At 51.2% G+C, this 22,515-nt stretch overlaps 10 protein-coding genes across 10 annotated transcripts; 5 read left to right on the top strand and 5 right to left on the bottom strand.

The window, feature by feature from the left end:
- Nucleotides 1-5: 5 nt before the first annotated feature.
- On the top strand, nucleotides 6-725 carry Aspvir_001945 (uncharacterized protein; the record flags this gene model as incomplete). The annotated part of the gene is made up of 1 exon (XM_043273549.1): nucleotides 6-725. The coding sequence occupies one exon, from the start codon at nucleotides 6-8 to the stop codon at nucleotides 723-725; it is 720 nt and encodes a 239-aa protein (XP_043129484.1).
- A 756-nt stretch (nucleotides 726-1,481) lies between these two features.
- On the top strand, nucleotides 1,482-1,700 carry Aspvir_001944 (uncharacterized protein; the record flags this gene model as incomplete). Its single annotated transcript, XM_043273548.1, has 1 exon — nucleotides 1,482-1,700. The coding sequence occupies one exon, from the start codon at nucleotides 1,482-1,484 to the stop codon at nucleotides 1,698-1,700; it is 219 nt and encodes a 72-aa protein (XP_043129483.1).
- Nucleotides 1,701-1,758: 58 nt separating this feature from the next.
- Aspvir_001943 (uncharacterized protein) lies at nucleotides 1,759-3,403 on the bottom strand (the record flags this gene model as incomplete). The annotated part of the gene is made up of 2 exons (XM_043273547.1): nucleotides 1,759-2,550; nucleotides 2,945-3,403. 2 exons carry the CDS (start codon nucleotides 3,401-3,403, stop codon nucleotides 1,759-1,761), a joined length of 1,251 nt encoding a protein of 416 aa, XP_043129482.1.
- A 1,194-nt stretch (nucleotides 3,404-4,597) lies between these two features.
- Nucleotides 4,598-5,461, top strand: Aspvir_001942 (uncharacterized protein; the record flags this gene model as incomplete). Its single annotated transcript, XM_043273546.1, has 1 exon — nucleotides 4,598-5,461. The coding sequence occupies one exon, from the start codon at nucleotides 4,598-4,600 to the stop codon at nucleotides 5,459-5,461; it is 864 nt and encodes a 287-aa protein (XP_043129481.1).
- Nucleotides 5,462-5,502: 41 nt separating this feature from the next.
- Nucleotides 5,503-6,155, top strand: Aspvir_001941 (uncharacterized protein; the record flags this gene model as incomplete). Its single annotated transcript, XM_043273545.1, has 2 exons — nucleotides 5,503-5,686; nucleotides 5,731-6,155. 2 exons carry the CDS (start codon nucleotides 5,503-5,505, stop codon nucleotides 6,153-6,155), a joined length of 609 nt encoding a protein of 202 aa, XP_043129480.1.
- A 124-nt stretch (nucleotides 6,156-6,279) lies between these two features.
- Nucleotides 6,280-10,301, bottom strand: Aspvir_001940 (ABC transporter ATP-binding protein; the record flags this gene model as incomplete). The annotated part of the gene is made up of 5 exons (XM_043273544.1): nucleotides 6,280-7,806; nucleotides 7,861-8,036; nucleotides 8,085-9,277; nucleotides 9,324-9,980; nucleotides 10,030-10,301. 5 exons carry the CDS (start codon nucleotides 10,299-10,301, stop codon nucleotides 6,280-6,282), a joined length of 3,825 nt encoding a protein of 1,274 aa, XP_043129479.1.
- A 1,539-nt stretch (nucleotides 10,302-11,840) lies between these two features.
- Nucleotides 11,841-14,205, bottom strand: Aspvir_001939 (uncharacterized protein; the record flags this gene model as incomplete). The annotated part of the gene is made up of 3 exons (XM_043273543.1): nucleotides 11,841-13,514; nucleotides 13,563-13,851; nucleotides 13,898-14,205. The coding sequence occupies 3 exons, from the start codon at nucleotides 14,203-14,205 to the stop codon at nucleotides 11,841-11,843; spliced, it is 2,271 nt and encodes a 756-aa protein (XP_043129478.1).
- A 1,441-nt stretch (nucleotides 14,206-15,646) lies between these two features.
- On the top strand, nucleotides 15,647-16,372 carry Aspvir_001938 (uncharacterized protein; the record flags this gene model as incomplete). Its single annotated transcript, XM_043273542.1, has 1 exon — nucleotides 15,647-16,372. The coding sequence occupies one exon, from the start codon at nucleotides 15,647-15,649 to the stop codon at nucleotides 16,370-16,372; it is 726 nt and encodes a 241-aa protein (XP_043129477.1).
- A 652-nt stretch (nucleotides 16,373-17,024) lies between these two features.
- Aspvir_001937 (intradiol ring-cleavage dioxygenase) lies at nucleotides 17,025-18,364 on the bottom strand (the record flags this gene model as incomplete). The annotated part of the gene is made up of 6 exons (XM_043273541.1): nucleotides 17,025-17,449; nucleotides 17,504-17,669; nucleotides 17,718-17,860; nucleotides 17,911-18,059; nucleotides 18,118-18,130; nucleotides 18,166-18,364. The coding sequence occupies 6 exons, from the start codon at nucleotides 18,362-18,364 to the stop codon at nucleotides 17,025-17,027; spliced, it is 1,095 nt and encodes a 364-aa protein (XP_043129476.1).
- Nucleotides 18,365-19,949: 1,585 nt separating this feature from the next.
- Aspvir_001936 (sugar porter family MFS transporter) lies at nucleotides 19,950-21,728 on the bottom strand (the record flags this gene model as incomplete). The annotated part of the gene is made up of 4 exons (XM_043273540.1): nucleotides 19,950-20,237; nucleotides 20,298-20,697; nucleotides 20,750-21,486; nucleotides 21,561-21,728. The coding sequence occupies 4 exons, from the start codon at nucleotides 21,726-21,728 to the stop codon at nucleotides 19,950-19,952; spliced, it is 1,593 nt and encodes a 530-aa protein (XP_043129475.1).
- Between the last annotated feature and the right edge of the window lie 787 nt (nucleotides 21,729-22,515).

Raw genomic sequence — 22,515 nt, 5'->3', positions numbered from 1 at the left:
ACAAAATGGCCCTCGCAAACATCCCCCGTATCAATCTCCTCTGCATGGAAGATCGCTTCATCCCCGCCTTCCAACATGCTCTAGCACAGCACTGGCCCGAAACCAGCACCACCCCAAAACCGACCATCACCATCCTCAACAGCTCCCTCCGCCAAGTCCCATCCAGCACAAAGTTCGACCTCATCGTCTCACCAGCAAACTCCTACGGCCGGCTCGACGGCGCCTTCGACGACGCCATATCCCGCGCCTTCTGCTGCCCCCCAAAGCACCACTACGACACTCTCACCAGCGCAGCGCAGAAAGTCCTCTACGAGCGGTGGAGGGGTTTCGCGCCTCCAGGGACGTGTACACTCGTCCCCTTTCCGGACGAGCTGATTGGGGAAAATCAATGGGGCTGTCGCTGGGTAGCGATCTGTCCGACGATGCGGTCCCCGGACCGGGTCAACTGGGACCGGGAGATTGTGTATGAGTGTGTGTGGAGTCTGTTGTGTCAGGTTGAGGGGTGGAACCGAGGCTGCAAGACAGAGGAGCGGATTCGGTCCATTTTGATTACCCCAATGGCGACGGGGGTAGGAGGAGTGAGTGCGGCAAAGTGGGCGGCGCAGTTTGTGCTGGCGATGAGGCACTTTGTGGATGCATTACAGAGGCCGGAGAGATGGGCGGCTTTTGATTGGGGAGATGTGACAGAGGTCGTTGAGGAGGTGAAGACGACGTGGGAATTGTAGGTTGATTTATTCACAATGGTGTATATGTCAAAGCCTACTCTGCTAGAAGTGGTCTGGGCTGGATGGATCAATGTATTTAGATTCCATCCACAGGGGACATTTGCTGCAAGTACCCACAGCCGGGGCAAACTCGTGTCAGATACCTATTCTAGCTGCATACCTCAACTAACTTGTTTGTACCTCCTATGCAGGGCCTATCTCGTCTCGGGGTGGTCGATACTGTTTTTGAAGTTACTATAAAGGACAGATGTGGGTTATGCTCGCCAATCAATATCGGTGGATTTAGGATACTAGGCTAGTGCTCTGCCTTCGAAGTGTTAACAGATCGGGCATCATTACGTTGGACAAGCACTGGATTACGATGCGGGGCAGAGAGGGGTTAAGGCATTTTCTTCTTTAGAGCTGCCTATGAAATTGCATTTGGACTCTTGGTGTGCGATATGTTTTGCTGCCCCTTAGACACGTCAGCCGCATCGTGACCATCTGGTTCTGTTTCTCAAATCTATTTGCTGTACTGAGGATGCTCCAGAATGGTCCCACTGGTGGCACAGGGTCAATATCTGGTTCTATCCTAACTAAACCTCATTGACTACATAAAACGGATGCTCTAGATTTCCACCGCACACTTCGTCCGCATATGAGAGCAAAGCAAAACTGAGAGTTCGACACTTTTACAGTCGAACCAGTCTTTGACAATGTACGCTCATCCTAGTCAGAAAAGGTCCCCACACTGACGTAGAGCCACTCGTAGCTACGATGACAGAGAGACGTCAATCCAACGATAAACAAGCGGAAGAGGCAACTGTTGGGCTCAGCTCAGATCTGAGAACATTACAACAGCTTACCTCTTCCGCCGAAGCTGCCAAAAAACACCGAGAGCAGTCTAAGGATGAGAGAGCAAAACGAAAGTTTGAGGAAGCAGTCGAAGAGATGTTCAAGCAGGTCGAAGAAGAAGGTCCCGCAAAGGCCAAATAACTGCGTGCGGAGTTCCGTGGTAATCCAACGGTCTTCAAAAGTTGACTACCTTCAATGATCACTCTTCTTGAAATTCTTCCCTGAGCCGAATGTCATATTCCTTTTTATCCGAGAGTTTTCTTGCGCCGATTTTCACGAAATCCTGTGACCAATACCATGGCATGACTTGGTGAAAAGTATCACAGCCGTCATCGCCCCGACAATATCTGAGAAATCTGGGTTGGATCTGCTTGTAAAAAACTGCGAATAAACCGGTCGGGCTAGCAAGCGCAAGTGAATACCAGAATGTCCCTGATTCCCAGCCCTTCTTCATGATAGCCGACAGTCTTGTCTCCGAGTTATTGCCGACAAGGCCTGTAAATCCAGAGCGGTCTTCTTCGGCCCTCAGATTATCTACGAATTCAGCACGCATCTTGTCGTACTCGTCTGGCATCTCCGCAATTTCATCCACAGCCTGGTTCGTGAGCCAAGTAGGAGTCCTTATCAACTCTACTGGCCGAGCGCATGCCCATTCGAGGTCAACTAAAGCAGTAATATGCCAGTTTTCATCGACAAAAATGTTGCTTGGATGAAGGTCGGTGAAAGACAACGCAAACGGCCCGCGGCAGAACTCTCGCCGAAAGAATGAAGGTACAATAGCCCGCATGGCTGTCAAAGCTGATGCTTGGTACATATAGTCTCCCGAGTCATTAATGGCATTTGGTTGGTTTATAAGGCGACTATCATGGGCACCGAGAATGTCCATAACGTAGGATTCAACGGTGAAGTATGTATAGTCTCGCGCAATATGAGTTGGTATTCGCTCATTTTCCAGATCTTGAATCTCAAGTGAAAGGGGCCGATTGCTCAACTGCACGAATCCAGAGTCATCAATGACAAGAGACCCAATATTTGGTAGGGAAAGTTGTGAGACGCTCAAGAGAATTCGAGAGAGATCGCGAAAAAGATTCGAACGTAACCGAGGATCGTCGCGTTTTTGTCTCCATGTAGAAGAAAGCATTTCCCCAGTAGTCCCTTCAATGTACTCGACAAGTATGTATCCAGTACCGATCGTTCCATGATTGAGTAGATGAGCCGAGGAACAAGAGACATAACGGGTAGGAACTGGGCGGGAAAGGCATGACAACAACCGACGACGTAGATATTGGAAGCACATGCTGAAAAACGGAAGATTTTCGATACGAGTAAACTAAGTTGTCTCCATCAGTTTATGTGAAGGCCAGGGCTGGATGGGGAGCTCATACAGTCTGACCAGTAGACAAAGCAAAGCCATAAAGCCTTGGGATCGGAACGTCAGGACAGTTGTCCTGCAGCCAGGCATATGTCCCCGCCTCACAACGAATTTTTTCGTCTCCATTTCCTGGATGGAAGGATTCTCCTACGCGATAGGGAAGTGGCAGTCGAAGGAGAACGCGCTTGCCAGTCTGCTGCCTGTTCTTCCAGTTATCAATAGTCACTGGAACACACACATTGAAGCTGCCATGAAGCCAGTCTGCCATGTCAGCCACTTTACACTCATCTGGTGATCTCAACCCTAAATGATAAGCAACGATAGCCTGGATCCAGCAGCGACTGTCAGCGATACGAGCGAAGAATTCATGTTGCTGGTCATAATATTTCAGCCGGTGGAGGATGTTGACTTCTTCTTTCCTGGCGGCAGAGTAAGTGATCTCTTCCCGTAAAAGAGGGCGAGTCTTCGGCATGACAACACTGGTGAGCGAACTGCTTGCGTTGGAGGACAGAAACAGGATGAATCAATGGAGCTATCCTCTTGTTATCGCAGCCCCTTTTAAAAACAATGGTCCCTTTTATCTGTTGGTGAGCTCACCGCCTAACGTCTGTAGCCTCACATAATTTATGCTTGGCATCCTTGGACCTTCACTATCAAGGCATGATTAGAAAGATCTATGATGGCAATATCCGACTCTGGGATAGCGATCGCCTGTTGATCGCCCACGGATTTATAACAGAGGCTTGGCAGGTGCACTTTATCCCACACAGAGGTAACCTGTTTTGTAGAGCTTCAGGAAAGTGGTAGCTCAACCTGGCACGTGAAAGGCTGGAATTCTTGGACCTTTTATAAGATCCCCTCCAATTCACTATCACGCATCCTTAATACACCATCTCATCTACGCTCTGCTTTATTACTGTATCTAACTATATTAACATATTAGGCACAGATTGTCGCACAAAGCATGGCTTCTCATAAGAGGCCAGCCACCCCATCACCGGAGGAAACACACCTCGATTATCCCTCGGATGAAGTGGATAGTGAGTGGGGAAGCTATTCTTGGGGGTTCAATCATGAAGAGAAAGTGCGTCACCTTTCAAGGGAGGGTAGACAGGGTTATATAGATCACACAGGAGGCATGAGGTGGCAGGTAATGGGCATAAAAGCAACGTGCTAGGCTGCAAGGGGCAGTGAGACTTCAGCATAGGGCAGGCAGTGGAAAGCAGCAGGCAGATAGTTCAATGAGGGCTGTTTTCAGCACCCCGCTAACTGTGTCATCGAATACTAGATGATATTCAATATTGATAATAGATAGCATTTGATATCCCTATAATATGAGAATTTGATATTAATAGGCTTATTAGATAAGAATTTAATATTAATACCTCTCTACTAGATGACAATTTAATATCAATACTAGATGATGATTTGATCTCCCTACTAGATAATAATTTAATAACCCTACTACATTACAATTTAATATCCCTACTAGAGAATTAATGTTACCTAAGAGGTCAAGACGCAGCGAGCGGAGCGAGCGCTAGCCGGCTTGTATTCTCATATAAACAGGCATCCATCGCTGACACCCTGTCTGGTGAAGCTTTGTCCGCCCATTTCAACCCATCTCACTCTTCCTTTGGTTGCTGTCTATACAATAACCTTGGATATGTATTTGAATCTTCATCCAAAGCATCTCATCCTGCTGGTCGCTGCGCTGGTCACCTTCGCATGCGTGTCCATCAGGCGTTTCCTTGTCCGGCGCCAGTTCGCACGCAAGCACGGTTGCCAGGCAGTGGCAAGATCCTTCAGTAAAGATCCTTTCCTAGGCCTCGATACAATCCCCGGGACCATCCGCGCCCTGAGACAGCACAAAATCCTCGAAAGGAGTGTCGAGCTCTTCCGCATCTACGGCAACACCTTTACACTGACTGAGCTGCAGAAACGCGCCATCCTGGCCATAGAGCCGGAAAACATCAAGACGATCCTGTCACTGAAATTCAATAATTACGGCCTCAGCCATCGCCTTGAGCCCTTCAAACCTCTCCTGGGCGAGGGCATCTTCGACACCGATGGCGCGCACTGGGCGGCATCGCGCGCCCTGATCCGGCCTAGCTTTACCCGGGACCAGGTGGCTGACTTGACGTCGTTGGATAACCTGATTCAGGATCTCTTCGCGCTGCTCCCAAGGGATGGGACGACAGCCGTGGACTTGCAGGAGCTATTTTTCCGGTACACGATCGATTCCGCGACTGAGTTCCTGTTCGGACAGTCGGTGGGTACTTTGAAGAAGGCTCAGTCCGAGCTTGGGTTTGCGCAGGCATTCCATTATGCACAAAAGGCTATCATCACGCGAGGCATGCTGGGCCCACTGGCCGTATTCTACCGCGATCGAAAGGCAGATGAGTGCAATCGCGTCTGCAGGGAGTTCGTCCAGCGGTTTGTCGAGGAGGCATTCCACGCAGCCGAGGGGGAAAGAGAAAAGAAACAGGCTGAGACGAAGCGCCAAAAGCGTATTTCTCACATGAATTAGCGTGGCGGACATCCGATAAGCGTCACGTTCTGGATGAGCTGATGAATGTGTTGCTGGCCGGTCGTGATACGACTGCTAGTCTACTCGGTAACCTGTTCTTCATGCTGGCTAAGAAGCCGGAGATTTGGAACAGGCTGCGTGCAGAAATAGCTAGTTTAGAGGGCCGGGCACCAACGTATGAGGAGCTCCGCGGCCTTCGATACGTTCAATGCTGTATAAATGAATGTAAGTGAGCTCTCTACTACCTTGTCCCCTCGCTTACTTTTTAGCGCTCCGTTTACACCCCGTTGTCCCGCGCAATGAACGCCAGGCGGTACGGGATACAGTCCTACCTCTCGGAGGAGGCAGTGATGGTCTCTCACCTGTCTTCGTGCCCAAGGGTACCATCGTATCCTACAACGTCTACGCGATGCATCGGCGGCCTGAGTTCTACGGCCCAGACGCAGAGGAATTCCGTCCTGAGCGCTGGGAGGATGGAAAGCTGCAGCCGCGCTGGGGTTACCTGCCGTTTAATGGCGGCCCGCGCAGCTGCATCGGGCAGCGATATGCGTTGACTGAAGTTAGCTATGTTCTTGTCCGGATGGCGCAGGAGTTCCGGATCCTGGAGAGTCGGGATCCGGGCCCGTGGGAGGAATCCCTGGCTTTGACGCTGTGCTCGCGGAATGGAAGGAGGGTGTGTCTTGTTCCTGGTTAAATTCAAGGACATAGATATAGTGTACACTCATTCGATAATATAAGCACCCTATTAGTGGAATATCGAGAGTAGAGTCATTTTGTCCATCTATAAGAGTAGAGAAGCATATTGTACATAACTTGCATCAACCCAAAGCCTTATCCAACGCCTGGCCCTTGCACATTTCGTAATAACTGCCTCTTTTCTCCATCAACTCGGCATGACTTCCCGCCTCAACAATCCTCCCAGCCCGAAAGACAAAGATGCAGTCCGCGTCCTTGATCGTACTCAGCCGATGCGCAACTGCAATGGTACTCCTCTTCCCATCTCTATCAGCCTCGCTCAGCGCCGCCTGCACAACCCTCTCGCTCTCCGTGTCCAGCGCACTGGTCGCTTCATCCAGGAGCAGGATCTTCGGATCGCGGATCAGCGCGCGAGCAATAGCGACACGCTGGCGCTGCCCACCAGACAGCTTCGCACCGCGAACGCCAACCTCGCTGCTTAAACCTTCAGGCAACGAAAGGACAAAATCAAAGATGTTGGCGTCTTTGCAGGCTTGTTCGATTTGTGCTTCCGTGGCTTCCTTTGATTCGACCAGGCCCATGGCGACGTTCTCGCGGATGCTACCTTGATACAGGACTGGCTCTTGCTGGACGAGAGCCAAGCGGCGGCGGTGATCCTGCGGGTTGATCTCGTGGATTGGCTGGTCGTTGACGGCGATGTAGCCGGATGTTGGGTCGTAAAAGCGGGCCAGCAGATTGATCATCGTGGACTTGCCGCAGCCGGATGGACCGACAAAGGCGACGAATTTGCCTGGTGGGATGCTGACGTCGATGCCGGAGATGACGTTGGAGCGTGGGCGAGAAGGATAGGCAAAGTCGAGAGCGTGGCAATTGACAGTAACAGCTCCAGGGTCTTGTGAGACCCCATCCGAAGGAGGGTCATCTGGAAAGTTATTGTCGATAGCGGGGACACGCTGGCGCAGCCAGAAGATGTAGTTCGTTGATCCTGTCGCTTTCGTGATGCTGGTCGTGTACTGGAAGATGGCAGCTGCGTTCTCGCCTCCAACCACCACGGCAGTGAAGACAACGAAGAACTGCTCGTTGGTATACTCGCCTGTCGAGATGAGCTTCCCTCCGTACCAGAAGCCTAGGGCCATGGCCAAGAAGTTGATGGATTGCGTCAAGGCATACCAGAACATTGTAAAGATCAGTGCCTTCACAGATTGCTCCGCGACAACGGTTAACCTTTCCCGGTAGATCTGAAGCATCTTGTTCTCTAGCGTAAGAGATGCCACCGTGCGGATGGCCGAGATTGCTTCTGCCGCAATCGCGGCACTGCTGGCGAAGCGCGCCGAGGTATCGTCTTCCAGCTTGTACTCCAGGCGGATGCGGGAGTAGCCACTAAGCAGCAACGGAGGGAGAGCACCAAAGACGCAGACGAGGCCCAGCTTCCAGCCATACGCGATGCCCAAGACAGAGACGGAGACGACCGTGACAATATTGATCAGAATCAAACCGAAGTTGATCCCCAAAAGCTCGTTCAGGTTCGACGCGTGGATCAACAGCCGAGACGAGATCGCCCCGGTAGCGTTGTGTTCCAAGTCGAAGAACGCGATCTCTTGCTTCATGGTGTTTCTGAAGAGTTCGCGTCGGTACCTCCGGCTGACTTTCTGGGCATCATCAGATTGAAGGACACGCGGAAAAGACCGGCAAGGGATACTCACCTGAATGATGATGTTGACCGTCCATCCCAAGGCGAAGTAGAGGAAGAAGTTGGCAAGGGCCACAACAAAGAACATCAGCGCCCAGAAGTCTCCCCGACGAACAGCCTCACTGCCGCGTAGCTGAAAGACTTGGAATGTCCGCGCGAGAATGACGGCTTGTGCTGGGAAAGTACCACCTGCGACGGGTTAGAGAGGGTACAGGAGAGCTTTGGGGCAAAACTGACCTCCAAGAATACACACAACCGCGACAATCGCGTACAATCCCCACAGCTGCCGCTGCTCCTTTATCAAAAGCCACAGACACCGAATGAGACTGTATCCCATAGTCTCCTTGGCTACTACTTTTGCCTTCTCATCCGCTGAGAGAGACTCCGCACCCACACTCCTTGTGTGATGCAGCGACAGCTTCGCGGCAGACTTTGCATCATCGTTCTCCTCAGTAATTTCCTCATCTTCCGAGTCAGCTTGCTCTTGAGCCTTGCCACCTGTCTTCTCCAGATCCTGTGCCCGGACTAGCCTCGCATAAGCACCGTCTCTGGCAATGAGTTCCTGATGCGTCCCTTGTTCGATGATTTGACCCGCGGACATGACAGCAATGTTATCCGCTTTTTGCACCGTAGACAATTTGTGCGCAATGGTGATGGTCGTCCGGCCGACGGAGATATTATCCAGTGCACTCTGAACAATCTTCTCAGCTTTGGGGTCTAGAGCACTCGTCGCTTCATCCAGCAGCAGAACCGACGGCCGAGAAATGATACTGCGAGCGATGGCAATCCGTTGCTTCTGCCCTCCCGACAGCATGCGCGCACGCTCTCCAATCTGGGTGTCATACTGCCTGGGCAAGTTCTCAATGAACTCATGGGCATAAGCGTCTCGACAAGCTTCTTTGACAAGCGCAAGCTTCTGCTCGTACGGGGCCTCTGCGTACGGTGTCCCGACCAAGCCGAAAGCGACATTGTCGAAGATTGTCCCGCTAAAGAGAACCGGTTCCTGCTGCACGAGGCGAATCTGCGTGCGTAGCCAGGCAATGTTGAGTGTCTGGATGTCGATGCCGTCGAGTAGGATCGTCCCGGCTGCTGGGTCGTACCAGCGCTCGAGAAGCCCGACTATAGTGCTCTTCCCCGAACCACTGGCGCCGACCAGGGCGGTCGTCTTACCGGCGGGAACGCTCAGGTTCAAGCCGTTGAGGACTTGTGTATCTGGACGAGAGGGGTAGGCGAACTCGAGAGCTTTTATCTCGATCTCGCCAGCGCATTTCTCAGGCGTCAACCCTGCGGTTGAGAGTGAGTCTATGGCAGACTTCTTGTCGACGACGCGGAAGAGCTCGTCCGCAGCAGCAGCGGCTTTGGTGATGGTTATGATTTGAGGCGCAATTTGGGTCAGAGCTGTGGCGGCAACGACCACCGCGAAGATGACGCTGCCAAAAAATCAGTAAAGGCCATTTAGCCAGGCAGCAAACGCACGTTACGATATCCCCCGGCTGGTGGACCTCGCCACGAGCAAACATCCGGATGCCCTGCCAGAAGGCAAGACCGTATCCCGAGTAGACGCAGAAGAACTCGGTCGAGAACAATACACCATAATTCGGCGATTTCTTCATACCTACGCGCTCCATTTCGGCCAGGAAGTCCTCGTAGCGCTTCGCCATCACCGGTTGCAGCCAGAAAGCATGAACCGTCGAGATACTGGAGAAGACCTCTTCAGCAACCAGGCTGGCGCGCGAATAGATGCCCATTAGTTTGTCCTCATTCTTCACCTCTATGCCCATGCAAACTCCGGTGACGATGACGATAGTGGGGACGATGCAGATGGTGATGAGCGTGAGCTTCCACTGCACCGCAAAGGCGACCACGAAAGCTACTACAAACGTTGCGCAGCTCTGCACAAAGACGGAGAGCTTCTCCGAAATGCCGCTGGTGACCAGATTGCCGTTCGTGGTGACTTGAACCGACGGTGACCCGGCGTCTTTCGAATCAAAGTACGCCATGTCCTGGCGCAAGTGACTTTGCAGAAAGTCCAGCCGCAGTGCTTTCGTCGCCCGAATGGCCGCGATGGATGCGGCCACTGTGTGGATGTAGACGAGCACGAATTTGGCAATAAACAGATATACCAAGTAAAGGCTGGTCATGTTAGCGACAGTGTCCACGCTTGGATGTGCAGAGGACTGACGTATATTTCGACACCTCCCTCATGTAATCATCCGGACCAACCACGCCCAAAGCAAAGTTGTTAAACGTCGTCACGAACTTGCCAAAGATCAGGTCCATCAACGGAAGGGCCGCACCAGCTGCTATGGCGGCGGCGATGGCGAGTGAGTACAAAATCCAGCTAGTTCTGTCGGCATAATTGAATATGCGCATGTAGCTCTTGAAGCCAGAGGGTTTTGCCTCCTCTTCGCCCTCATCTGGCTTCAACTCTTGATTCTTCTCCACGTCCGACATGATGGGCACAGAAATCTAGACTGAGTGGCTGTGAGGAAGTCGTGTTATTGATATCCTCCACTACGTTGAGATCGGACGCCGCGGGCCCCGAGTGCTTACACGCCACAACATGCTAAGACGTCTGCCTATTTGCTCTGATAAATCATCCAATAGAAGTGCATAGTTTTCGGAGTTGTGGCGACTGCTCAGACCGTATAGATTTGCCTAGTTCCATGGTCATTGGCCATTCCAGGTCCAGGGGTTCGCTGATGGTGATATAGTCAGCACTAATACAACGTGGAGTCCTAGGGACCCGGTAGAATATTTCCTGCCCCAACATTCTAAATGACCAATCATACGTTAGGTTATATCACTCACATATTGTGTGGGATGCAGATGCTAACCAAACTTTACCAAGGACTGGTCCTTATCAGAACTAGGGCTTATGGAAGCTGTTCCCGAGCCCATATGAGTGAGACCCTGCGCAGAAAGATTAAAAGTGGAGGCGGATAAAGAGGATTCGATTCATACGTTCCGTGCGCTGCCACTTCGCGCTTGCAATCTGCTCGACCACGTACATCAGCATCAGCTTGCTATTGGCGTAGTTGGGGTGCGTGTCGAGGGAAGGCCAGTTTTCCCTGCTGCTGAAATGGCGCAAGAGCCTTCCTTCCTTGCCAAGTCCGGCCACGCTGTGATATTCGGATCGGGCTGGTCTCGAGAAGCGATGAAGACGAGGTGCGGCACCGTTGCTCTAGTATTTTGCTTCATCCACGATAACAGGAGGAGACCCAGGAGGATCATGATCACTCTGGCTCCTAGAGATGCGAAGTGAACTGCGGCTGCCAAACCGAGACTGGCGGCTGCTCCTGTTACGAGGACAGTCCGGCCCTGGAAGAATCCCGGGGGTGGGAGAGGCTACGGCCAGACTTTGCCGCGTAAACGACGGAGGATGATATAGACCAATCTGTAGACTGGTCGAAAGGAGAAAAGGTGTCTGCGGTAGGGACAGCGAGATAAGTACGGTTTAACTAGCAGAGACCTTTTATATGAGTAAGATACTACTAATCCAAGCAGTACTTAGTATCTCATATTGTGGCGGTTATATGACAGCGGAATATACTGGAGCCAATAATCTGGACTAATCTTATTAAATGCAGTTGCGCGTGGTCGTCTCTACTTGGTATCAACAAGGTGAAACGGTGACATGAGTCAGTTCTTACTGACAGTCTGTCCCAAATTCACTGAATGCGTAGTTCAGCTGCCAAGGTTTGGGGAGGGGCAAAAATGGCATCCAGAGGTCAGAAGCATAATAGGCTATCCATGTAGTACTACATATGCACTGTCAGAATAATAGATACAACCAAATATGCAGTCAAATGGATCTGGGTTTCTAGTTTATGCCCACAGACGTTGGCAGCACCTTGTAGCTAGTGATTCGCATAAACTGTGACAAGGAGATAAAGCAAATATTAGGGGTAGGCGATAGGACTAAGCTATCCCAAGAGGGAGGCAATAAAGAGGATCATCTTGACAAGATATCGACATAGCCTGACCCTCCTATTATATCGACCATTGGTAGTCAGACAGCGACGGATCATTTTCTACTTTTGCAAACACCCCCTTCGCCATATTAAGTGGCCTCCAGTACCTTAGAAGATGTCTCCTGCCACCATCCCTAAGGTGATCGACGATGTCACCCAAGAGCTTATCCACAACGGCGAAGCCCAGACGTGCACTGGGTCCCTCCTGGGAACATAAGCCCGAATCACTGTCCGCAATCTCACCCATCTCATGAAGCAGTCGAGTACAGAAGCAGAATATTGCAAACAGGTTGGTGCGCATAATGGGAAGTTCACCGGTAAATTCCTCCATAACAGCGGTCTTAATCCGCCCCAGGGGATCGCTGAATGGCACTGAATGAATCTCTTGGCTAACACGGGCAGCCTGGGCGTGACTTGGCTGTCTCAATGCTGGGTCGATGTAGACTCTAGTCCAGAATTCGATTGTGGGTTGATAGTTGAAGGAGCTGAGGGCATGAAACAGAGACAACCTCTTTCCATCGGCCTTGCGCTCCGAGATTGTACATGGCATTGATAGGCCCGAACGTCTGTCTGAAGTTGCGGTCTTCTCTCGACCCTGCCCCATTGCTCTGCGGAAATGGGAACTGAAATTCTCCTTGGGGAGTGTCCCCAGAAACAGCGGCTGGAGGAACAACTGGCACAGTTGCTCTAGAAGAGTGATCTTGTGGATCGGGGGATCCAAGTGCCGCAAGGCATTGTACAGGTGCAGCACTGCACAGACATATCCAAGCTCACAGCAAAGCGAGACTCCGTATAAAAAGGCGACGTCCAGTATTTCAACCATGTGGCATCCTGCCACCCAAGGGGATTGATAGTAGAGATCGAAACGCTGTTCACGAACAAATCCATCCAGATGATCAGCCTGAACTTGAAGGAGTAGGCTGTAAAAGATGGCAGCATCGTCTTCAGTACTGTGGACCCCCTCAAGCGCGGATACTGCACCTAAGATACTCTTTTGCACCTCTTTGGCAAATAGCAAAGCTAAAATGCGGCAGTTTTGCGTAGTCTTGTTTCCCTGGGGCCAAAGAAACGACTTGTAAGTCGATAACAACATCTCCATGCCATACGCGAGTTGAAACGGAATAGGCAAGCTCTCATCGCCGACAAAGAGACGCAGAGGTGGTAACAAAGGCTCTGAGATATGTACGTCTTTTTCAGAAGCTTCAATCGCTGCTATGGCACGGCCAGAAACCAGCAGCTGACGCATGCTTTCCTGCATTCTATCAAGGGCTATATCGTCATGAACCCAGGTTATATCATCAGGTCCGCCAGGAATGAGTGGTTTTATTATATCAGCTGGGTTTGCCCTGGCTCCGGCATTGGGAAGTATCTTCTTATATTCCTCTCGGCTTCGACAATGGTGAAGAAGCAGGCGTATTTTCCAGAGTGTAAACCCCTCAGCACAACGGCCGCCGAACGAGGAGGCAAACTGGGGTATGTCTTTGAAGCGGATCTTGATCCCCTTCTTTGCGTGTTTGAACCATTTGTCAACAAGAATATCGAAAGTTGAAGCGATGTGGCTTATGCGAGCAAAAATTCTGCCCGCCGCATGCAAAGCTGTTGTCGACAGCCAAGCAGCCAGCGGAACCGGCAGCTGTTTCCTGGCTGCCTGTCTCCAACATTCATTGACCTGTTCGGATATGACGTCCATTTCCTGTCTTGAAATTAGTTTCTCTTTAACACGAGGGGTTGAGGATCTTACACATAGGAAATAGCTCAGCTCAATCCACTCTCCTATATCATCATCCTCCAGAATAAGGTTTTCTAGTAACTGTGATGAGTCGATTGCAGCTGGTGCATCATCATGCACAGCAACCTGTAGCACATTTTCAGGATTTTCTGTTTCAACGTTTGGATTAACCGCGTTGGAGTCGTCGGAAACCTGCAGTGCCGTGAAGCGATTCGAAATGGGGCTCGATTCGGATTTTTCCGTCGAGTGCAGATATGATGACGCCTTTAAAGGCAGCAGTACCCGTAAAACCTCTTCCAATCTAATCTAATTAGATGACTATCCATCTTCCCATTTCTGCATGGTACCTATTGATGAAAGTTTCATGTTTGGCATTATCCTCGTCCGTGGCCCCATTGGCTGATGCAGCCAGAGTTCGGTAGATTTGCAGGACCTTCCTTCGCCCCTTGACGGCGCTCCTCAGATGTGATATCACAGAAGCTGGAACCTCGATCTTCCGGATTGCTATTCTCTTTGCTGCCTCGAGGAGATCGGACCGTGGGAGTGGATTAACAGGAGCGAGCCGGGAGACCGAGTAAAGCCAACCGATGGCATACTTCGTAGACTCCTTGTACTGACGATATAGATAAACCAGCGGCTCGTTAGTGAGTGCCATGGTATCCCGGCAAATGCGATGTGAATCATTTGAAGCAGAGCCATCAACCTAGTTGAGAGCCTTGTCAGATGCGGGGGCGCTGTCTGCACGTGATGAAATGCATGTCTACCAGAGAGTGGCCGAGACGAAGCGAAGAGATGGAAGAGAGTAGCAGGTAGGGCGAGAGGGGTTGGGCAGCAGTATGATCAAGCTACTACTAGCGAATATCACGTTGAAATGGTCGGCGAATCAGCTGCGAGGCTGAGATAGTGAGCAAGAGGGACCTACAGTAGATCATCCATAAGACTAGCCCTCTAGTTGAGTTGATAATGCTCAAGAGTAAATGGAGAATTCGCCAAATGCTAGATACCTGCAGCCGAGCTTATAATATAGGACTCCGCTGTAGATTGTCTCCTCGCCGGCGTCGAACATGACACATCTAGGTTTGCCCGTCTTGAAACAGGTTGAGTACATGAGATCTCCGGGCTTGAAGAGTGCCCAGGGAAGGTCGTATGTGATTTGTCCATGCCGCAATAGGGAGGTGACTCGTTGTGAAATGGAAGCGCACGCCTGTTTCATGGGGTCGAATTGGAGATTGATACGAGCGCTGACGCCTACGCAGACACAGGCTTTACCATTCCCAGGCCATTTGCTGCACGGTTTATTCCGAGGACTGAAGATCGGATCAAGCTCGTAAAAGAGCAGTGGGAACTTGCAAAAATGAAGATAACGAACTGCGAGGGATACCGGTGGATGTGGATGGGATGATGCAGCTGTAATTATCCTAAATATCTTCACACGTCTGTCAGCCCTATTGGCCGAGTGGGTGGAAGGTCTGCCTGAAGCCAGCATGGAATTTTCAATGACTTGTCAGCAGCCGGGGCCTAGGTGTAGTTAATTCTCTAGAGTAGTTTTCCTAGTATCCCTCTGCTACACACGCACTACTCCTATAGTAGTTCTGTTGGTATGCTCAGCGACACAAACTGGGGATGCCGCTCTTCCTGGGAAGTACACCAAATCTCTGCGCGATAGTCCGTCAAGACCCGGGCGAGGTCTAGACTCAAAAGAAGTTATTAACGATGATTGCATATTCTTTGTAGTTCATATTTATTCACGCATGTCATACACGTCAGGAATATATCATACTGATGTTGTAGCATTATTCAACAGAGAAATCATCCGCAAACAGCAGTCCAGATCACGTTAAACTAAAGGCGGAAGACATGATGTCGTCGACTCAACAGTAATTAATCACTGTCTGTACATCAACATGAACGAGTACCATGGCTGACAATATGGCCGTTGTCGTTTTCAGCAGCCTGCATGACCTCTAGATTATCGTTAGCATTATTATTTAGTCGCCGTCCTCTCCAGCCATTGTCCAAATTCTTATCCGCTCACCTTGCAGTCAATTGAATACAGACTGTTAGCTAGTTGGCATATCCGTTGATTATTATCAAAAATGCACGCATATATCTACCTCTTTGTAAATACTCTCCTGGCTGCCAACTTGGCAGGCCAAGCCTATGCCAGTCCGTATCACCCTCCGGTTGACCAAATCAACCTCCCCGAGCCTGTCAGCCCCAGTACACACTGGCCAAATCTCAATGACCTGATCTCCGCGATGACCCAGCCCGCCGAGGACACATCGTCTTCGGCAGACACACTGGGCCTGCAATATGGCGGGTGCTACTACATCGAGAACCGACACGGTGACCGCCTGGGCTCGGACGGCGGTGCATACAGCTACTACAAATTCGGCAACTCCAAGAGAATCTTCCAGGTCTGGTATTCACGAGGCCTCCCCTACAAAGCTGGCAGAAAATATTCGGTGCCGGACGGCGGGGAATTCTACCTGTGGGATCCGAAGGGCAGCTCCGTGACCAACGGCGGCAGCTGGATTGCAACCAACCTCGGCGGCAACACGTATCCTGGATTCTACAGTTACTACTATTACCTCCGCCTCAAGGGTCGCCGTGACCACGAGCACGCAGCTGAGGAGACGCATGCGATGGGATCTGCCTACCCCGTTACCTTGGGAATTGCCAAGGTGGAGCCTCCCAACGGGATTCCGAATTTTAAAGGCTTGACGATTGAGAACGACTACCTCGTGAATCGGAATAACGAGGATACTGTTGATGTCCGCTTCCATGAGGTCTCTTGTCCATGGGATGGATCTGATGACTAGAGTATTGCGTCTTGAAACCTCGTGGAGATGTTGTGGGATGAGGCGGGTTGCTGCTTGGCGCCCGCCATATTCAGATTCCCAGGTCTTGCTGGTGATATTGTCAAGTGTGCGTCTGCACGAGTGTGTACAGTATCTGCATATACAGTCCTTTCAGTCAATTGAGCTTCAAGAGAACGCTGCGCCTCCACTTACGTCTTAGATACTATCACTCTACCTCCTTTCAGGCCTGTGTAGGAAGAGAATTCCAGCTTGAACATTAGCTTTGTGAGTACCACCCTTTTCTTTTACTTAAGAAGTACAGCAGACGGGTCAAAACGATATTTGGTGGTCCCTGGTTGGAGAGATGGAAGAAAGTAACAGGTAGGGTGGAATGGGTTAGGCAGCATATGATGAAGCTACTACTAGCGAATATCATGTTGAAATGGTCGGCGGATCAGCTGAGACTGAGAGTGAGTTGATAATGCTCGAGAGTAAATGCAGAATGTAAAAAGTACAATTCGATATACCTGCTTGGTTACGCCTAACGAGTGATGACATAACTATCTGTCCTCGACTTTCCTCCCCCATGCACGTAAAATGACTATACATGTTGCTAAAAGCACAATAACGGGTCGCTCGGTAACAGGAGCCTAAACCAAGGCTAACTCACCATCTAGCTAGGAGGAGCGCCGCCAGGGCCACGGGAGCCGGAGCCACCGGGACCACCGGCGCCGCCACCGGAGCTTTCGTTCTCAACACCACCATCCTCAGTATAGTAAGCAGCAGGAGTCACAGAGCTGCTCTCGGAGGAGTCCATAGCAAGGGAGATCCAAGCGAAGATACCATCGGAGACGGAGTCACCCAGAAAAACATATTCCACAAACGGCTCGATGGTGTCAGCCTCCTCGGCCAGGATGCTGTCCTCGTCATTGGTGGTGAGATCCTGGGTGTTGGTAGAGTAAGGTGAGGTCTCTTCGACGGTGGAGATAAGGTCCTGGTCGAAGAATATCTGACCGACGTGAGCGGAGTGCGCGGTATAGAGGGTTTCGAGGGTGTTGTTGGCGTTGACGGTGGTTTCGTTGAGAGAGTGGGTCAGGACTAGACATGAACAGGTTAGCCTAGCATCATATATCAGCAGAAGAATGAGCATACCGTGAATGTGGGTGGCGCGTCCGGTGTAGTGGCCTGGAAAAATGGTGTGGAACTGAGCGACACCCTCGGCGTCAGTCTTCTGGAGACCGCGGAGGAAGGTAGCATCTAGGTTGCCGTCATCGTTGGAGTTTCCGTTTCCATTGGCAACGACGCCGGAGTAGACACCCTAGCTTGTTAGTTGTATCCATTTGAGCCTATGTCAAGGGAGACTTACAGTAGCATTGCAGTGCCAGAAGTCCAGGTAGACGCCGCTGACAGGCTCGCAGGTGGAGCTGTCGACCATCTGGACGTCCACGTACAGAGGGACACCCGCCTGGTCCTCGGTGATGTCGCTGCGGATCAATTCGCCGCTTACATCTGTAGGTCGTCAGTTGATGCCAATGATCTACCATAGCAAAATAAAATACAGTAGGGTCCCTGAGTAACATCAGATGCCAGGACACAGGTTGCGTTGGAGGAGAACAGGACCGAGGGGTCGGTGAACAGGTCGACATCCAAAGAAGATTCGTGGGAAGTGTTGAGAGCAGTAAGGTCGCGAGCCTTGAGGAAAGGAGCACTTAGAAAATATTGAGTCAATGGCGATCTCACGCCAGAAGGTTAAGAAGATTGCATACGAGTCTCCAAGCCCTTGCTGCGGCGAAGCATCTCGACTGCATGCTTACGGCGAGCAATGCTGCGACTCTCAAGGTCGCGGGCCTTGAGCTTCGTCGCGCATCCTCCCCAGCTGCGAGCGACATTGGAACGCTTCAGGAAAGCTGCACGCTCCGCAGCCTCGGCTTTGACATTGTGGCCGGGATGCGCCAAGGAGACGCTGGCGAGGCCGGCCACGGCAGCGACAAGGGTAGAAGCGAGTTGGACCATGGTAGAGGCAGTGAGGCGATGTAAAGAGAAGCAGAGCGATGGTGATGATAGAAGCACATCGTGAACCGGCGCAGACGCCAGGTTTATACTTTTTCATCCTTGAAGGTTGTACGCACAACTCAACCGTCGACAATCTTTCTGACCGTCAACATGAGGAGTTTACCTTGTACGCAAGTCGATATTGCACTGATCGATGCTGACGCAACCCTTGTAGACGGAGTTGATCAACTCCGTCGAATCAGATAAGGCACATTGCTCAGCGACAGGGCGGAAGAGGGACTATGGACCCTCTACGGGGGTGGCTTCCCGCACCAGTCCCGATTATGCATACTGCCTCTTGCAGGACTCCCTGGGCATCACAAAGTTCCTTACCCTATCCGGAACGGATGATCCTAAATCAGGGCCAGAACCAGAGATCATCGCTGGCTGACGACGTGGCCCCGCTTCCGCAGGTCCAGGACTTCAGGAGTACGCAGAAGCAAGTCAATTCTAACGTCTGCAATCTGCACGCTGAAGCAATTAGAAGTCTTGGCCAGCAAGCCAAGCGCCGTGCGAGTTGCAGAAATCCGCAAAGTCCAGGCGCTCAACTCCAACGGCGTGTCGTGAGCCTTGACTGTATCCAGGCTTGGAGATCTTTGTGAATTGGTAAACCACTAATCCGGACATCAAGAGGCTGTGTAATTCGTGAACCTTCCATCTCGGCAGCCGTTGAGTTTCAAGCAATCAGGCATCCTCATTTGATTCACAAATCTCCGTCTTGGCTTTCTGGGTGAGTATGCCAGCCTCCAGGATAAGCGCAGATCATTACCGTGTTTTGCACCAAAGCACAAGCTCGTTGGAGATAGACACGCATCCTTTTCTTAGCAAGCTAGCAGCGGATCCCATCCGAGGTCTGAAGTCTGAAGTTTTCAAGAAACGCGAGATCACAGCTGTACCTCTCTAGATATGACTGAAATCGCGTTTCAGTGGGATGACGAGTCAATCGAGCTTCGCCATAGGATCACGTTTGGGGTTTCTAATCGCTGACTAGCATTCGTCAGTCAACCCGCAAGTACATGGGCAGCATGATCCCGTCCTATCACAGTATCGTCTGACTCCTGTGTTATGTTTTCTCAATTCCCCGGTGAGTTGCAGAGAAGTCCTCATGATAGATAGGCCTCAGATGTACACACAGAAGTTTCTGGGAGGAAACTCCAGCAATGTCAGAGATGCAGTTACCATAGCGGGTACTGGGTCGTTGTAGTACAGCCTGTAGACACATCCTACTGGTTATCAGCAAAGAATGGGAAAGAATCTTCGGACGTCAGGACGGGCTTTTCCGACAATCTCTTTAATGAAAAAGACATAAATGTAAGAGTCGAAATTGATTCAATGGTTTCCCATTTCTTTTTCTTTTTCTTTCTGATATTTTGCCTAAGATATCACCATTAAAACAGATATTAGAGTCTCATTCCTCTGTAGACATTGAGCATTATTGTAACATGAAGCGTAACCGTGGGTATACGTGACGTTGGTAAGTAAGAAGAAAATCACAAGAAAGTCTCAGAAGCCCTCAGAGACGGAGCAGTGGCATCGCCAACATCCTTTAGACCTCCTGGTGAACAACGTCACCAGTCTTCTCAGCCATATCCTTCTCAGTGAGACCCATTTCCGCGGCGAAGGTGCCGTGGGGCTTCCACTTGGCAGAGGTACGGGGAGTGGACTCCTCCATCATCTTATCGACCTGCTCGAGGGTGAGACCCTTGGTCTCGGGGACGAGGAAGTAGGTGTAGACAAAGGCACAGGCGCAGAGAGATCCCCAGATGAAGAAGACCTTGGCCTTGAGGTTACCCTTGTCGGTGTCGACCATGTAAGGGGTAATGACAGCAATGATCTATTGGGGGTTGAGTCAGCACGGTATTCTTTGCATTTGTGTCAAGCAGTCAAAACTTACGCAGTTCCAGAGCCAGTTGGAGGCGGTGGACAGAGCAACACCACGGGAACGGATGGGCAGAGGGAAGATCTCGCCGATGACGACCCAGGCACCAGGACCCCAGGTGCTGGCGAAGAAGAAGATGTAAATGCAGATGAAGGAGATCTCAGCGCTGACGGCACTCTTGCTGCCGTCAGCAGTTCCGACAATAGCGACGATGAACTGGCAGATAACCATGCCCAGAGCACCCCAGAGGAGCAGAGTACGACGACCGAGCTTTTCCATGGTGTAGAAGGAGATGGGAGTGGAGCAGACATTGACGATGGTGGTGATCATGCTGATCAGGAAGGGGTCGCTGATGGTTCCCAAGCTCTTGAAGAAGGTGGTACCGAAGTAGAAGACGAAGTTGACACCAGTCCACCTGTAGCGGTCGTTAGCATCAGTGAGCGACGAAAGCAAGAAGGGAAACGTACTGTTGCATCATCTGCAGAGAAGTACCCAGGATGGTACGACGGAGGTTGCTGTTGGGGTTCCAGAGGCTTCCACGGAAGCAGTTGAACCAGCTGCCAAAGTAGCCGCTCTGGGGAATGGCCTGCATCTCGTACTCGTGGTTGGCGACAATCTCAGCCAATTCGGAGCGGATGAGCTCGGAATCACGGGGCTGGCCACGGACACGGGAAAGAGCATCGGCGGCCTTGGTAAGATCGCCCTTCTTGACGAAGTAACGAGGAGACTCGGGCAGCAAAAGCAGACCAGTGCCAAGGATGAGAGCCCAGGCGACCTGGATACCGATGGGGATGCGGTAGGAGCCAGAGTCGGTGCGGTTCTGGGTGGCATAGTCGACACAGGAAGCCAGCATCAGACCAATGGTGATGCAGAACTGGTAACCAGAGACGATGGCACCGCGGACCTTGCGGGGCGCAATCTCGGACATGTACAGAATAATGATGGCGGAAACGAAACCGACACCAAAACCAGCAATCAGACGACCGACCACGAGCAGAGCAGTGGTGGCGGAAGCAGTCTGAAGAACGACACCGACAATGAAGACACCGCAGCCGGCGACAATGGTAGTACGACGACCAAACCAATCGGACAAATCACCAGCGATCAGAGCACCGAAGAAAGTACCAGCAGAGAGAATGGAAGTAATCAGAGACTTCTTCCAGGAAGGAATGACGAAAAGGTCGGTAGGAGTGGTGGCCTTGTCCTGTAGAGTAGAGAAGTTCACCTGTCAGCGACAATATCCTTGGCTATAGCTCTGCAAAGCGGGGGTTTACTAACAAGACCCTCGAACTCAGTGATGAAAAAATCCATGGCCAAAACACCGGAAATGTAACCAGAGTCATAACCGAAGAAGATACCACCGAAGGCCGCGAAGGCACACATCAAGTAGGTCTTCCATGTCACAGGCGCCTCGACGCGCGAGGTATCGACGACAACGTCGGCCATGGCGATAGATGGCAGTGATCAACCCCGAGAGTAAATAAGTGGAACGTTAGATATGAGAATGGATAGGGATGTTGATCACCACGAGGCTCAAAAGGAGAAGGATGGAAGAAGAGAAAAAGGTGAGAAGATCTACGTGACAAGAAGAAGGTCGGACAACCTTGAGGGGGGGAACAACGGCTGGTTTTATAGACCTGGATGGACCTGGAAGAGGAGAAACCTGGAGATGCCGCACTCGCTCTTTCTCTCACTTTTCTCTTTCCCTCAGTCAAGTCGGCCCCATGCCGGTCCGGGGAATTGACCACGGGGGACGCAGGTTGCCATCGGCTCTAGCGTTTTTTTTTTTTTTTTTTTTTTTTGCTTTGGCACTTTTTTTTTTGTCATGCGGTTCTAATTGCCTCACACTCTGGATCGCTTACTCTTGTCTCATCTGGGGATTTGGGGACAAAGCTGGAGACATGGAGAAAACAAAAAAGACCGCCATACTGGATTGGGATGCACTAAGAGTGAGCGAACCTGAGGCAGAAAGAATGATGGGCCAATCATTGCAGCTGCCAGTCTGTCAGAGATCGCGGGATCTGGTAACTTGAGGGAAATGGTGGACCTCGGACTGCGACGCTGTACAACTCTGGAATTGGAAACCAGAGAGTGGCAGAGTGGCGCATGGACATGGTACCATACAGACATTCACAGGCACAACCCCGGATCGAATGCTCGACCTGACCACCAAAATCCGGCCTGTGCTCGCAGAAACTAAACCTTCCTGGGTCAAGTATCTTGCTTAGACCTC

This window comes from Aspergillus viridinutans (genome assembly GCF_018404265.1).
Source record: "Aspergillus viridinutans IFM 47045 DNA, scaffold_10, whole genome shotgun sequence".
Taxonomy (NCBI): domain Eukaryota; kingdom Fungi; phylum Ascomycota; class Eurotiomycetes; order Eurotiales; family Aspergillaceae; genus Aspergillus; species Aspergillus viridinutans.
Note: the sequence above shows the minus strand (reverse complement) of the source record. Positions and strands in the feature narration are given on the sequence as shown.